The sequence below is a fragment of the Coccinella septempunctata genome, chromosome 3, assembly GCF_907165205.1.
Source record: "Coccinella septempunctata chromosome 3, icCocSept1.1, whole genome shotgun sequence".
In the NCBI taxonomy this organism is placed as follows: domain Eukaryota; kingdom Metazoa; phylum Arthropoda; class Insecta; order Coleoptera; family Coccinellidae; genus Coccinella; species Coccinella septempunctata.
The window spans coordinates 3063150-3081007 of record NC_058191.1 but is presented as its reverse complement, the minus strand read 5'-3'; the positions used below and the strand labels follow the sequence as shown (position 1 = coordinate 3081007).

Here is a 17858-nt window from a genome sequence, read left to right as displayed (position 1 = left end):
TCTCAGAAAAAGAGAACGAGAATGGGGTATCAGATTTTGTCTATCTCCTCTGGTTCAAAAGCTGTAGTGCTAAAACATCGAAATTTGCCCACCCTGTACAGGGTGGGCAAAATTCGTTGTCTACTGAGGGGATCTCGAGAACTATAGCAGCTAGAAGAAAACGGACGACACATACTCGAGCTCTTTTTTCTTGACTAATCCAAAACTGAAAACAGATCCAGCCTAACGTTCATAGATTTTGAGTTATGGACGAAAATTGAGAAATTGTCATTTCCAATGAAGCTGAATAACTCGTTTATTTGAACTCGTATTCGAAATCCGTTGTTACATTCTACAGGCACTTTTTTATGAAGAATTCGAATATGATATCATTAAATTTTTTCATCCAGTCATTTTCGAGATACGACAGGGATTTCCGATTTTTCAAATGTAAACTATAGTTGAAAGTTATCTCATTCTGCTGCAATTTTTTTGCTGATTTCAAAAATGTGTCATATGTCGCTATTCACATGAATATAACATAAGAAAAAAAGTTCAATACTTTTTCCTGCTTTTCGATTCGCTGTTGAATTTTTAGTAGGCTGGCGTAACCATAGCAACCGTTGAATATGCATTATATTTTGTGAACCTGAGCCTCTATGATTGGAATCACGGATTGCTGAATAAATATTTCGATGATTAATTTGCCATCGTTTGTTCTCGCGATGTTTGGCATGCTTATCTTACGATGGTACTCAATTCGAATACTACCGTGGACAGACGTACCTATTTTTCATCATCTTACTCTTGTAAAAATCATAATTATAGATAGCTTTCGTATTTCATTTATATTACTGACTCTTTAAGTTTCTTTCATGAATTGAAAAACGATAATTGAATAAATTTTCTTCTTTAATAATCAGACGAAAGTCTTTTACTCTCTTTTAAAGGATATCGATCTCGATATATAAAAGAAATAATTATTCGACATTCTGTGATTCCTATCACACAAGGATGAGTTCGCATAGGATTATGTGGAGTTCACAAACCATAATGCATTTTCACCGGACGCTATGGTTACGCTAGCCTACTAAAAATTCAACAGTGAATCGAAAAGCAGGAAAAAGTATTGAATTTTTTTCTTATGTTATATTCATGTGAATAGTGACATATGATACATTTTTGAAATCAGCAAAAAAATTGCAGCAGAATGAAAGGACTTTCAACTATAGTTTACATTTGAAAAATCAGAAATCCCTGTCGTATCTCGAAAATGACTGGATCAAAAAATTTTGCAATATCATATTCGAATTCCTCATAAAAAAGTGCCTGTAGAATGTAACAACGGATTTCGAATACAAGTTCAAATAAACGAGTTATTCAGCTTCATTGGAAATGACAATTTCTCAATTTTCGTCCATAACTCAAAATCTATGAACGTTAGGCTGGATCTGTTTTCAGTTTTGGATTAGTCAAGAAAAAAGAGCTCGAGAATGTGTCGTCCGTTTTCTTCTAGCTGCTATAGTTCTCGAGATCCCTTCAGTAGACAACGAATTTTGCCCACCCTGTACATAGTACCAGAGAGCAGACATTTCATCATACTCAATAAAGTAGTATAGGTGTACCTACAGAACTTCATGTAGATATCTAAACAAAAGAAATAATAGACATTCCAAAAAGTAACATTGATGAAAAGACCATGCTGTAGAACCAAGAGCTGAGTAATGTCACAGATTATATTTCGTGTACGGAAATTTACAGCAATAAGGAGAAATAGCCCAATAATTGAACTTTTACCTAATGGCATTTGCTACTACCAGAAAAATAACTTCATTGATTTTTTATAGACCTGCAATTTCATATTGCAGTATCAATTGAGCTTAGCCGTGTATGTACTAATTATCATATAATGGTCACTATGTTTATTATTATGACATAAAAACTCATTCGCCAAGAATGTTCATCGAAAAAAATTGGACTCACTGAAATTGATCACGATTCGATATACCTTCAGTTGTGTTATTATAGTATACTGAACTAGTAGGCCAGGCCAAGTGAAAAAATTAAGAAATTAAATTACTGAATTCCTATACATATACTCCATTCACTTTTATTTTAGCACTCGGTGGGCCATGGAAATTTGACACATTTCACTCTGTATAGTACGAAAATGTGGGGTTATGAAGCTTGTCAAAACATTTTTGGGTTTTACATCAACGCTATGTTGCCCGTTCTACGTGAAAGTTTCTGTTATTACGTATTTTATTACAATGTCGAATCTCTTCGGAAAATATGTGACGAACATAAATTAAGTTTATACAAACTGATTGAAGGCATATCAAATCCAGTTATTTGCATGCAAAATACATGCACTAGCTTGAGGAGAGTTTTTGTTCGTTATCTTCTTTGGCTAAAGTTTGAATATGTTACATCAGTTGCAGATTTCAAAAATATTAACCCGAAGTTGAAATGCATGTGATGCAGTGGTTGGGAATGAGTATCTCCCGAAGGAATTAGCAGATAATTACAAGAATGTTAAATTCTTCAACAAAAATCATCTTGCATCAATATAAGTAAAAGGAATTAAAGAAAGTTTCAAGTCAAAATGATCTTCACCTTTGAACAAAAATTTTACATGAATAAACAATTAACAAGAAAACTGGCGCGTATTTGTGGCTGTTCATCTTAATACATTGATATAGGTAATAATAATAATTAGATATTCATTGGTACCTTAAAACATTTACAATGTATAGGACAAGTCAAATGAAAAATAGAAAAATCAATTTTCGGGAACTAATTCTACGATCACATTAATCGAGAATTCTGTAGTAAACTTTTCGCATTAATTCACTCAAACATAAAATTCTCAAATGCCACCACTTTTTTGGGTCTCCCAATAGAGGGAAATTCTTTGTCATCCTCTTCATTCACAATCTTTCTGATTGTGGAAATATTCAGCTGAAATATAAGTCGTTTAGATTCAGATGAAACATTACCTATATAAATTCTCTTACATTGAATATGTTCGCTACCGTCTGACGTATTGTGGATTTTAGAATATCAGGGTTCAGGGTATAACTATGAGCGGACCTGAATTCTAAATAGCCCCTGTCTCTTTTTTCAATCGGCATTTTCGTAATAAAAATTGATATTAGTTCTAGCAACGGCGTTATGACATTAACGACATTTTATGAGTGTCAACCTTACTCCGTTCTAGTTACAAAAACTTGAGAAAATTATTTCATGGCCAACCGACTGCTGAAATTAATGTGAATAGAATATAGGCAAAAACATTGCACGTAGCTTTTTGAGTCGAATCGATGAAACTCAACACGCTCTGTGATCGATGCCAACTTCACTTCCGTCAAACTGACGTTCCTATACAATCTGACGATTGTCACACTCAATGGAGGGAAAAGATTGTGTGAACTACATCACTTACCCTAAAGGGCACTCTAACGAATTGTCACAATCAGCTGACCGATATCTATTTTCTACTTTCATTAGGCATGAAGTGGGCTTTCCAAAAATAAATATTTGTATTCAATTATTTTCAAATACAAGCTGAGCATTTGAGATTTTCTCTCTAAAATTTTTTTAAGTGTCTGATTATTATTGGTAGGCTTTAGCTGATTTATTTGGATCAGAAAGCAAAATGTCAAAACCTTCACCATAGATAACCTTATCTTCACGCGCCACGCTCCTGTCAGTTTTTGGTTTTTAATGAAATATTTTTGCTGTTTCGGTATATTTGATTGACAATATAAAATATATATTCAATTTATTGCACAACAATGGCGTATTACGGAAATAATAAAAAGTGATGATGGTTTGTTTCAAACAATCTTCAATTTATTCTTCGATAAGTTTGAAGATAACGGAGATACGAGAGTGCCTGAAAAGTGATACTTTTCAATTCCACCATGTGTGTCAAAAACTAAAGAGCTATCAAAATTGTTCTTTCGCTAATTTCAATTTCAGAAAAAGTAGCACAATATCCCGAACACGGCGAAAACTGCCATAGTCCATCTTCAAAGATATGGCAGATACCCCTCAAAGTGCCCAAACTGGGATGTTCGGTCTAATGCACGTACTTTATGTACATCTAGTGTACATTCTCAAAGTCCATTGAACATCCTGTATGCAAGAGGATGTTAAATCCAGTGAGGTTCGGACATTTTCTTGCACTTACTTCGGAGAATCAGGATAATAGGAAATATGAAATATCATTGTACACATCTATACGTTCATTGGACTGTATGGGCTGTTTCTCTTCATTTGCAATTTTTAAACTTGACTAAGAATGAAAAAGAATTAATTCTTGTTTATTTAGTTTTCAGAATGGATGGATCATGACAAAGAAGCAAATGACGCAGGTAAGTAAAATGTCAACAATCAATATTCTAACGAAGGAAAGCGTTTTCACAAATCTTAGTCGAAAATTGTGGAAAATTACCAAAACCAAATTTGGCCCTTCATTTCTATATATTTATTGTTATAATTCAATTGTCGGAAACAAATATTCCATATTCCTTAAACACAGTAGAATAAGCATTCAATTATAAAAAAACTGCAACCAAAGAATTTATTGCTTGAATGGCTTCAGATATGTCACAATATGAATATCCTACGTTTTCCCCTTCGGCGGAGTTGCGTATAAGTAGGTGTGGGACTAGAATGTGCCCCCTGAAGGGGTGTTTTCGCAATTTTTCGATCATCTCTTGTAAGATTGAAATACTAGGAGACTAGATGCATGTATTTCGGACTATTGTTTTCTTGCTACAGATTGCCAAAGTTGGACAAATTTTTCAGCGTTAGATTCTAACTCTACTGGCCTATAAAATGTAAGTGGACGCCCATAATTTGTAGAGTCAAATAAATAATCACAATCGCGTGATCTCTTGCATCAAACACCCGATTCTCTTTCCTAGGAGATTGCTAGTCCTTCTAAGATGAACACGGAATGGAATAGAAATCCAATCGATGCTGGATGGATAGATAAATGCCCTCATTAAATCAAAGCATGCTGGATTCGTGTGTCCTCGAATAAGATTCTTTTTCCAGAGTGTGAATGCTCCACCGGAAGATTTATTGAGGGTGTAAATATCCGGGCTCCGGTCATTTATTAGCAGTGATATATCTCAAATCCCTTGAGCTTAAGCGTTCCCCATCTGCTTTCTCAGAAGTTAATAGGTATGTTGAATGGAATTACGATGTCGTTTGCATATAAAAGAAAGAATACAAAATGATAAACAATCCGATCTTCTCGATCTTCCTCTCGAACTGTCGGAAAAAGGCACGCAAAAAATTTCATAAAGAAAATTAATGTTTCCGTACATTTTATATGGAACCGCTTTTATTGAGACTTTGTTGGGGAACCAAACTTATGTTCTGAAGGTATAATGCTTTTAATTATCCCAAAGTTAACCGAATTTGTTCCAGGGTGGATGAAATGTCGAGGTTTATCACTAGAGAGGTTGCTCTTTTAGAGTATGTATCACGTTTTAATCTTCTATAATTTTTCTGCTAGATACCAACCAACTCGAAAGTTGAAAGATTAAATATTTGATTTTCTGCTAAGCAGTGTCAGATATTCGACAGTTTAGTATGAAAATAAAGGTTTTCGACTACGCTTAAACTATTCCGAGTAATTTCGAAAACCTATTCGTTTCACGTCAGATTTTCATTTTGGAAATGGCATTTTTCATGAATTGCAATTTTTAATCTGCGATATATCCTGTTATATTCGTCTGATTCAGTTGGGATTTCCGGTTTTATAATCAGCATTGCTAAGGCTTCTATCCCAGCACAAAATTTCGACACCTCGATTTTTTGGGTCAAAAATGAGCAAGGAGTTAGTACCCCCTAAAATGACCTATTTTCTACTCTGTCTGAAAATCAGGATGTTCTATTATTACTAATCACTGTCAGATATTGGGAAGTTTGGTATGAAAATATAGGTTTTCGAACACGCTGACTCTATTGCAAGCAATTTCGAAAGCCTATCTCCGTTCAGATTTTTATCATGGAAATGGCATTTTTCAAAAATTGCAATTTTCAATCTGCGATATCTTCTGTTATATTCGTTATATCCAACTGGAATATCCGGTTATATAATCAGCGTTGCCTAGAGTTTCACCCTAGCACAAAAACTCGATTTCGAAAATCTCGATTTTTTGGGTCAAAAATGAGCAAGGACTTAGACCCCCCTAAAATGACGTATTTGCTACTCTGTCTTTCGCCTTTCCATATCGAATTGGATCAGCACAATGCTGAGCTCCAGAAACATCATAACCACGCTTTGTGGTGAAGCACTTAGATTCAAAGCAGGCAGAGGTTGTCCGCAAGGAGGTGTACTATCACCCCTTCTCTGGTCACTTCTGGTTGATGATCTAATTGCAATTATCAGCTCGCTTGACGTATATGTTCAGGCTTACGCTGACGACATAGTTGTTTTACTGGCGGGTAATGACGATGTAATCATCTCAGATGCTCTTCAGGAAACACTAACAGTAATTCAGGGTTGGTGTGATGGGGAGCAGTTAGGTGTGAACCCCTCCAAGACCCTGATTGTCCCCTTTACCAGGAGAAGGAAATTTCAAATCTCTCCTCCAACTCTCTACGGTAAGACCATTCCACTCGTAGAGGAGGCCAAATATCTAGGCATTACCCTGGATAGGAAGCTTCTATGGAACTCCCATGTGGAAAAAGTCGTCCACAGAGCCAGGCACTCCCTATGGGCCTGCCAAAGGATTTGTGGAAGGACATGGGGGATAGCGCCGAAGCAGCTCCGCTGGCTATACGTCACGGTGATCAGACCATTGATCACCTATGGCTGTGTCGCCTGGTGGTCCTGCACTGAACGCGTTCTAACCCAAAACAAACTTTCCAAACTCCAAAGAACGGCTTGTCTCATGATTTCGGGGGCATTCCGCTCTACTCCAACTTCGTCCATGGAGATGCTATTAGACCTCCCTCCCCTTCACATTTTTGTCCAGGGAGAGGCAGGACTAGCAACCCACAGGCTCCACCACCTTACCGTAAACGAGCCTGACAAACTCACTTTCGTGCCCAGTCGTCTGTCGGCCCAACTGGAGGCTGACGAGGTGATGGGCATGAGAACTGATCAAATAATCACAAGAACCAGCACCGAGGGAACATTCGTTTCTCTGATTCCAAGCAGAGACGAATGGCTCCATCACAAGGATTTCTATTTACAAGGACCTTGCTGGTTTACTGATGGCTCCAGAACCAGTCAGGGATCTGGAGCCGGAGTCTATAGCCGTAGACCGCTGACCAAACTCAGTGCTAGTCTGGGAAAGTCGGCGACAGCTTTTCAGGCAGAAATCTTCGCCATTGATCTGTGCGCAGGCCATTTACTTGACAGTGGCTGGGCGGGCAGATCGATAAAAATCCTTACGGATAGTCAAGCTGCGATCAAATCTCTCGCGGCAGACAAATGCAACTCGGCACAGGTATTTGAATGCAGATCTAAACTCACCAAATTGGGAAGTTCAAACAGACTGCAACTGATTTGGATACCTGGACACTCTGGCTTCAGTGGCAACGATGTATCGCATGCTCTGGCCAGAGAAGGCGCGACATCAACGCTTATTGGCCCGGAACCCAGTATAGGAATTTCTAATTCCTTAATCAGGGACCGAAACAACAGCTGGATAAGGCAAAAGGTCCTGGAGCACTGGCGCAACCGTCCTGGATTGCGTCACTCGCATAGGGCTATTTCAGTGCCTCCCAGCCCATACACCAGTCGCTGGCTAGAAACTAATCTGAGATCCATAATAGCGGTTTTTACAGGACACTGCAGACTCAGAGCCCACCTCAAAAAACTCAGCATCGTCAATGACCCACTCTGCAGACTCTGCTTAGAGGAAGACGAAACAATTGAGCATATCCTCTGTGACTGCCCGGCGGCAGACAGGGTCAGACTCGGAGTTTTCGGCTCTCCGAAGATGATCCTAGAGGAACTCAAGAATCACTCCCCCTCCGACATCATCTCCTTTTTGGGTAGGATGGGACTAGAGGGAGAGATTTAGCTCTTTGAGCATGCTTGTGTGCTACAATAGACCGTTGGTCGCGGTGGCAGGTTTGGGTTAGTCCGTCCAACACACCCAGCAATCAGTAATCAGTAATCAGTACTCTGTCTAAGAATCAGGATGTTCTATTACTGTCCTCGGATATGGAGTATATAGAATTTGTTTTGAAGATTCTAGAAAACCAAATAGTTGATGATTCAATAGAGAATTGCACTCCAGAGAGCTCTTCAAAGTCAACTCGAAAATGAAAAGTGGAAAAACAAAAAAAATTATTTTCTCCTAAACAGTGTCAGATATTGAAAAGTTTGGTATGAAAATATAGGTTTTTGAACACACTGAATCCATTGCGAGCAATTTCGAAAGCCTATATATATCCCTCCTTTTATATTTTGATCTCGAAACGGCATTTTTCAAAAATTGCAAATTTCACTTGAGAATTCGTTATGACCGAACGGCTGCATCAAGCTCGATAAAATTTTCAGATTTTCAACAAGAAGAGTTTGTCTATCAGAATATGTGACACATTTCCATCTACGGTTATTTTTATTGGGAGAAAAACGTCGAGACCGAACAGCTTTATCGAGCTCAATGAATTTTTCAAATTTTCAACTAGAAGAGTTACCCTTTCAGAATATGTATCATATTTCCATGTACAGTTATTCCCACTGAGAGAAAACCACTCTATCGGTGAATATCGAAATATTCCCAAAAAAATGGACTCGCATGAATACAGTGCCAGATATTCGGAATTTTGATATGGAAATATGGGTTTTCGAACACGCAAGCAATTTCGAAAGCCTATCTCCGTTCGTTTAGATTTTCATTTTGGAAATGGCATTTGTCAAAAATTGCAATTTTCAATATGCGATATCTCCTGTTATATTCGTCTGATCCAATTAGGATATCTGGTTATATAAAATCATCGTTGTCTAGACTTCTACCCTAGCACAAAAACTCGATTTCGAAAATCTGGATTTTTTCAGTCAAAAATGAAGTGGTTACACCCCCCTAAAATGACCTATTTGCTACTCTGTCTAAAAATCAGGATGTTCTATTATTGTCCTCAAATTTGGAGGGCATAGAATTTGTTTTGAAGATTCTAGAAAACCAATCAGGAAAAATAAAGAAATATTCTTCCAAACAGTGTTAGATATTCGTGAGTTTGGTATGAAAATGTCGATTTTCGAACACGCTGAATGTATTGCGAGAAATTTTGAAAGCCCATTTCCCTTCGTTTAGATTTTCATCTTAGAAATGGCATTTTTCAAAAATTGCAAATTTCACTTGAGAATTCGTCAAGACCAAACAGTTGAGCCGAAATAAATGACATCTTGAGATTTATTACAAGAAGAGCTGCTCTTTCCTAATCTGTATAACCTTTGGATCTACGAATATTTTCCTGAAAGATACGCGACTCGAAATTTGACCTTCGAATACTCCCCGAAAATATGGTGTCGGTTGAAATTTCCTCAAGACCAAACGGTTGTGAGGATATGGATGAAATCTCGAGATTTATCACAAGAAGAGTTGTTCTTCCAGAATATGTTCCACGGTTAAATCTGCGATGATTTTCCTGGAAGATACGCGACTCAAAATTTGACCATCGAAAAATTCCCGAAAAGATGGTGTCGGTTGAAACTTCCTCAAGACTAAACGGTTGTGACAAAATGGACTAAATCTTAAAATTTGTCACAAGGTGAGTTGATCTTTAAGAATATGTTCTACGATTGAATCTACGATGATTTACCTTGAAGATACGCGACTCGAAATTTGACCATCGAAAAATTCCCGAAAAGATGGTGTCGGTTGAAACTTCCTCAAGACTAAACGGTTGTGACAAAATGGATTAAATCTTAAAATTTGTCACAAGGTGAGTTGATCTTTAAGAATATGTTCTACGATTGAATCTACGATGATTTACCTTGAAGATACGCGACTCGAAATTTGACCATCGAAAAATTCCCGAAAAGATGGTGTCGGTTGAAACTTCCTCAAGACTAAACGGTTGTGACAAAATGGACTAAATCTTAAAATTTGTCACAAGGTGAGTTGATCTTTAAGAATATGTTCTACGATTGAATCTACGATGATTTACCTTGAAGATACGCGACTCGAAATTTGACCATCGAAAAATTCCCGAAAAGATGGTGTCGGTTGAAACTTCCTCAAGACTAAACGGTTGTGACAAAATGGACTAAATCTTAAAATTTGTCACAAGGTGAGTTGATCTTTAAGAATATGTTCTACGATTGAATCTACGATGATTTACCTTGAAGATACGCGACTCGAAATTTGACCATCGAAAAATTCCCGAAAAGATGGTGTCGGTTGAAACTTCCTCAAGACTAAACGGTTGTGACAAAATGGACTAAATCTTAAAATTTGTCACAAGGTGAGTTGATCTTTAAGAATATGTTCTACGATTGAATCTACGATGATTTACCTTGACGATACGCGACTCGAAATTTGACCATCGAAAAATTCCCGAAAAGATGGTGTCGGTTGAAACTTCCTCAAGACTAAACGGTTGTGACAAAATGGATTAAATCTTAAAATTTGTCACAAGGTGAGTTGTTCTTTAAGAATATGTTCTACGATTGAATCTACGATGATTTACCTTGAAGATACGCGACTCGAAATTTGACCATCGAAAAATTCCCGAAAAGATGGTGTCGGTTGAAACTTCCTCAAGACTAAACGGTTGTGACAAAATGGACTAAATCTTAAAATTTGTCACAAGGTGAGTTGATCTTTAAGAATATGTTCTACGATTGAATCTACGATGATTTACCTTGAAGATACGCGACTCGAAATTTGACCATCGAAAAATTCCCGAAAAGATGGTGTCGGTTGAAACTTCCTCAAGACTAAACGGTTGTGACAAAATGGATTAAATCTTAAAATTTGTCACAAGGTGAGTTGATCTTTAAGAATATGTTCTACGATTGAATCTACGATGATTTACCTTGAAGATACGCGACTCAAAATTTGACCATCGAAAAATTCCCGAAAAGATGGTGTCGGTTGAAACTTCCTCAAGACTAAACGGTTGTGACAAAATGGACTAAATCTTAAAATTTGTCACAAGGTGAGTTGATCTTTAAGAATATGTTCTACGATTGAATCTACGATGATTTACCTTGAAGATACGCGACTCGAAATTTGACCATCGAAAAATTCCCGAAAAGATGGTGTCGGTTGAAACTTCCTCAAGACTAAACGGTTGTGACAAAATGGATTAAATCTTAAAATTTGTCACAAGGTGAGTTGTTCTTTAAGAATATGTTCTACGATTGAATCTACGATGATTTACCTTGAAGATACGCGACTCGAAATTTGACCATCGAAAAATTCCCGAAAAGATGGTGTCGGTTGAAACTTCCTCAAGACTAAACGGTTGTGACAAAATGGACTAAATCTTCAAATTTGTCACAAGGTGAGTTGATCTTTAAGAATATGTTCTACGATTGAATCTACGATGATTTACCTTAAAGATACGCGACTCGAAATTTGACCATCGAAAAATTCCCGAAAAGATGGTGTCGGTTGAAACTTCCTCAAGACTAAACGGTTGTGACAAAATGGATTAAATCTTAAAATTTGTCACAAGGTGAGTTGTTCTTTAAGAATATGTTCTACGATTGAATCTACGATGATTTACCTTGAAGATACGCGACTCGAAATTTGACCATCGAAAAATTCCCGAAAAGATGGTGTCGGTTGAAACTTCCTCAAGACTAAACGGTTGTGACAAAATGGACTAAATCTTAAAATTTGTCACAAGGTGAGTTGATCTTTAAGAATATGTTCTACGATTGAATCTACGATGATTTACCTTGAAGATACGCGACTCAAAATTTGACCATCGAAAAATTCCCGAAAAGATGGTGTCGGTTGAAACTTCCTCAAGACTAAACGGTTGTGACAAAATGGATTAAATCTTAAAATTTGTCACAAGGTGAGTTGTTCTTTAAGAATATGTTCTACGATTGAATCTACGATGATTTACCTTGAAGATACGCGACTCGAAATTTGACCATCGAAAAATTCCCGAAAAGATGGTGTCGGTTGAAACTTCCTCAAGACTAAACGGTTGTGACAAAATGGACTAAATCTTAAAATTTGTCACAAGGTGAGTTGATCTTTAAGAATATGTTCTACGATTGAATCTACGATGATTTACCTTGAAGATACGCGACTCGAAATTTGACCATCGAAAAATTCCCGAAAAGATGGTGTCGGTTGAAACTTCCTCAAGACTAAACGGTTGTGACAAAATGGATTAAATCTTAAAATTTGTCACAAGGTGAGTTGTTCTTTAAGAATATGTTCTACGATTGAATCTACGATGATTTTCCTGGAAGATACGCGACTCGAAACTGGACCATCGAAAAATTCCCGAAAGTTGGATTCAGTTAACTTCCTCAAGACCGAACTGTTGTTTCGAGATAGATGGAATCTTGTATTTCATCACAAAAAGAGTTGATCTTTCAGAATATGTTCCACGTTTAGATCTACGATGATTTTCATGGAAGATACGGGATTTATCACCAAAGGTTTGTTTCGAAGATTCCAGAAATCCAAAGAATTGATGATTCAATATAGGTTTTCAAACACTTCTTCTTGTTTTCTTATTTAGGTCGTAACCTATTCTTCTCTACGGTGTCTCTACTAAAGTGGACACCCAGCTCTCCAACCGTCTTTTCCTCGGTCTTCCCATGTCTCTCCTTCCAGCGGGTTTTCGATCTTTTGTCGACCTAGTCAAGGAAATGAAATTTGATCGGTCATTGTTCCAAGAATGTGTACATCTTCTACGAAAACAACTAAGACATATTGAAGAACTAAGAAATGTTACATGGCTATGAGTTTTCTTCATTTTTTTCCTAAACAACAAGAACAATCCATTCGCAAGTGAAGTGAATGCGATATAATTGTCCCAACCAATCAATCAACAGAATCAATTATTTTTCTCGGTATGTTGTTAACTTCTCGTTTTCCCGTTGTACACACTCATCCACCGGAACATTTAGATGATTAACACTCTTGTTTTCCACAATTTGACCCTCAATTTCCTGCACTCAGGGGGTCATCTCTTTGGGGCCGACTTCCCATCCGTTTACGCGGAAAACAAATAGAGAGATAATCTTGTTTATCGATCAGATGTCCTTTCGTAACAAGACCTTGTGTGGCGAATTGATGGCAGATTCGATAAAGGATAACACAGAAAATGGCGTGCTCTTCAGCTGGATTTCCCAATTGACTTATTGTGTAAGATTCATTAGCTTAGTTGGGAACGAATTGTGGCTTGGATTATTGGATGTTTTTTTGCCTTCTGATGAAGTGTAGACTCATATTGTATTTCAAACAGAGGATCATACATCATACAAATGATAAAAATCGGAATAATAAAATATGAAATTACAATTTCGTGAGGAAGTAGCAAATTTTGACAAGAACTATCGAGGGCTATTAAAGAGAATGCTTTTTTAATATACAGGGTATTTCATAAGTCGTTGGCCATAGCCCAATGGTGAATGCAGGTCATCCAGGCCTTTCAGAAAACTTGCTTGTTTTGTATCCAAAGGCTATAAGTTTCGGAGATACGGGGTGATTCATGAATATTGACCAAAATTTGCGATAGCCATAATTCTGGACCGCAAGGTCCGATTTCGATCAAATTTTATGGGTTTGTTCACTTCAGAATGCTCTTCCAAACGCCTCATGAAATATCAATATTTTCAGGGCAGTACTCAGAATATCATGATTTTTCATTCAAGCCCCAGAATCTATATTTTTTACATCCCCTACAGAAATTTCGTTATTGTCATGAAAAACTGCATAATTTATTCTAAGGAATTCAATTTTCACTTTGCATGGCACACTTGTCACAAGGGAATAGGAACCGGACGAATTCATATTCTATGTCATTTTTTCGAAATGCGGTTCTGTTTTTATTCCTTCGGTGATAATATTTATTGTTCTTTGCCGAGATTCTGAATTATTTTAAATTCTGTTCAATTCTTCTTCATTTTAAACCCTCAGCACATACTGAGTGTTCGTGAAAAAGTGTTTAAAAGTATGCAAAGCTCGACTTTGCATACTTTTAAACACTTGTGAATTCTTTTGAAATTACAATTTAGATACAAATGATTGAAACCCTTTTGGAAAATGTAATCCGTAAGTGTATTTGCTTCATAACACACATAACTACTAAAATTTATTCTTCCAAAAAACCTCAACCTTTTTATTCCCTTTCATGAAACAACAATGGAGGATGTACCCGAACGTCGTGGAGACCTTAGGTTTTGAAGACTAGATGTTAGAAAGAAAAAAGGTTTTATGATGTATGCACTTTCAACGGTGGGGAAAGCTTCTGCAGGGTTTCAAAGATGTAAAAAATAAATATCAGGTGTATATACTCGAGCGTGTCAGATAAAGATACTGTATATGCCCTACGTGTCTCTGATAATTAATTCATGTTAATCTGACAGTTTGAGTAGTGGGGCTGGCCGTACGGAAGAGTTGAAAATGGTTCCAGCGTATCAGATTTGTAGAGGTTATGTTAATTGGATCCAAAGGAAGCTACTTTTCAAGAGACTGACAATTCGGACGTGACGCAAGGTCACAGCGGTTCTTTGAAAATGCCAAAAAATCGTTACTTGTACATACTCGACCGTGTCAGATTTCCATACAGATGATTAATCTCGGTGTTGCAAACGTGTTGACAGATTGATCTATCACTAATCAGGCGGGGTATTCTTAATCTGACAGTTTGAAGATCAAAACAAGGAATTTTAAAAAAAATCCCCCTTCCTGTACCTCTTATCGTTTCAGTATTACAGTTGTAGATAATAAAATTCTATACAACTTTTGTCTGAAGCAATTCTACATACTCTTAATCATTTTCGAGTTAGAGGGCGATAAGGGCGAGGAGCTTAGCCACAAATGTCAAGGTCAATGTAGAAACCTAGTGTAATGTACATTCATCGCCATATATCTCAAAAACGTTCAAACGTAGAAAGAATTGCTTCGGACAAAATTTGTATTATGCTCTGCAACTTTTATAATGAATGCGAAAACGATTTGAAGCCCAGGAGAGGTGATAATTCAAAAAAACTGATTTTTGTGACCTTAATAGCCAATATTTATTGTTTCGGCTTGCTGACACTGTCAGATTATATTTTTTCCAATATAATTGAATCATTACCTTCATTATAAGAAAAACAGCCACCGCGCTCGAGAATGTACACGTGACCTTTTGTTTTTGCAAGTTTGGCGCCCTCCCACACATTTTCATCACACTTAAATTGTCAGATTAAGAGAATATATACTTTTCAACATGTAATTAACTACATATATCTTAATCTGACACGCTCTAGTATGTACAATGATCGTTTTTTTTACTATTCTGACAGGCTGTCCTAGACAATTCTCCCTATATAGGGTGATTCATAACTATTGAGGCATAGGCTAAGGGCAGATTGTTTGGACCAAAATATGGCGATAGGACTAAATATACCTCAATAAAATATTGCTGTGGAAAAATATAGAAGAAGGCGTTAAAGTTGGATTTTTTCATGAGGGGACAGAATAATATTTTTTCGAAGTTCGAAAGTCCTTTATTAAAAGAATTAGAAAATACATAGAAGTCGGAGGAGGCCACGTAGAACATTTAATTTAGGTTTATTCTTTTTATGTTAGATTGTTTTTAATTATGCTTCATCGTCGAAATGAATAAATATAATGAATAAATCGTTACTTCAAATCCCCTTCCGATGCTCTGAACTGTTCAATTGTGCTTTTCTTAAAAACAGATGAAAAAATATACAGTGAAATCATTAGCAAAAAACGAAAAAAAAATCCAATTTTAACGCCCTCTATCTTTTTCCACAGAAATATTTTATTGAGGTATATTTGGTCCTATCGTCATATTTTGGTCAAAACAATCTGCCCTTAGCCTATGTCCCAATAGTTATGAATCATCCTGTATACAGGCTAATTCTTGGTAGAGGTACTCTCCAGGGTCCAAGGTATCTCCCCTAATATCAATCTGACACGCTCGAGTAAATACCTCTTGGGCTCCCCAACTATTAGTGACTCCCACAATAGAAAGTAGAACATCGTTAGAACAGAAGACGATCAGGCTCCCATACAGCGAGAGAAAGAATAAATATTGTCAATGGATTATTTCCAAATCATATAATATCTCGAAAAGCCTCCTCATTCACCGAAACACGTGCGACTGTTTCTTGAGGGTTTCATATAAAGAGAACCTGTATTCACTGTACAAGATAGATCTAAAAAAATATCCCATCACACAGAGAGAGATCAATTGAATGATATCTGAATGTAGTTGTGAGACGGCGTAAATGGCATTATTCGTTTATCAGGTGAGATAAAAGTATATTACTGAAAAACATTAGGAACTGAATGAGAAGATAAACAGAGAGAAACACTTAACACCAAAAGCTCTCGCAGCCCCTCCATCAAATAAAATTTGTAAGATGATTAATTACCTTCTCGGTACCGATAAACATTCTTTGCCATAAAACATAATTACATTATTATCAGAAATTAAGTTTGTCTGAAAGCAGAAATGAGTATGAATAGATTGCTCCCTCTTTAATTCAATGGAAAAAGCAACTTCATCTGCTGTGTGAATACTGTGAATTGAATAGGTGCTCTTAGCTGTCAGATAATTTTCCATTGGAGCATTATCCATGAAAAGAATATATTGTATGAAAAACTCCGAATTACGATCAGACCATCATCCATTTTATTCACCTAAAACGTGAAAAGAAAATATTATACATGCATAATATTTAAACAACCCAATACACGCATGTAGATACGTGACAACAACATTATTCTATTATTAGGTAATCAATCATTGAATGAACAGGAAAAAAAAAAGGAAAATTTCGATAGAAAATACTAACATTTCATTCTCTTGTAACCGAAATTCTAGGGAAAAATAACCCTGCAAATTCGTTTCAAAATAATGTTGTTGGTATGCGAACTCCAGACCCTACAACACTGCTTTTTAGTCTTGTCAGCTAAGGTTATCAACTACCAATTTAATCCTATTTTCCTTTCATCCTGGTTTTGTTATCGATTGACATTAACATTTCAGTTTCTATTCATACTTTGAAAAACACAAACAAGCCAGTACTCGCACCCAGGATTCCCGCAGTACTAGTATGGTACACTGACTGCTTCTACAGCGTGCCAGCTACACCATGTTTTTTTTAACTGGGATGAAGAGTTGTTTCTATTTTTATGACTTTTCTGACGTTAAACGTCCCTCACAACATTTTAACACATGTACTTATGTGTTTGTGGGGAATAATCTGATCTCAATATAAAAAATTGCAGAATATACGAAACCTATACACATCATGAATTAAATTGTATTAAAAACTGATAACCTGATATGAAGGACTTCTAATTGAGACTTTGAAAAAAAAATCTTTATATGTTCCCAACAGAATTAACTTCTTCTGAATGTTGAAGATTTCCTGGAATTCAGTTGGGAGCTCTAGTTGTGAAATTTCAGGATAGTTTCGGGGCCATTCATGTAGTTTCCTTCTTTTTTGATTCATATATAGAACTCAGTTCTATCATCTTACATTTTGTGCTTCTGTTCTTTTTTATTTTAGATAGAATATTTCTGTTAACTTGGATAAGACACCATCTCTTTTTCTTCGAGTAAAGGATCGATTTTTGCAGTGCTAGATGCCCATCAATATGAAATATTTGAGCTTATTTTGTAAACAGTTTCATCTTTTACAATCCACCACACTAACGGGAAGAAAGGGTTTT

General features: G+C 36.5%; 1 protein-coding gene across 1 annotated transcript in view; it reads left to right on the top strand.

The window, feature by feature from the left end:
* LOC123309346 (transient receptor potential-gamma protein) overlaps nt 1-17858 on the top strand; it is a 297127-nt gene that overhangs the window by 44185 nt on the left and 235084 nt on the right. The window contains exon 2 of the mRNA XM_044892426.1: nt 4316-4358. Within this exon, the coding sequence (XP_044748361.1) occupies nt 4328-4358 (31 nt within the window). The 5' untranslated portion in view covers nt 4316-4327. The remainder of the gene's footprint in view (nt 1-4315; nt 4359-17858) is intronic.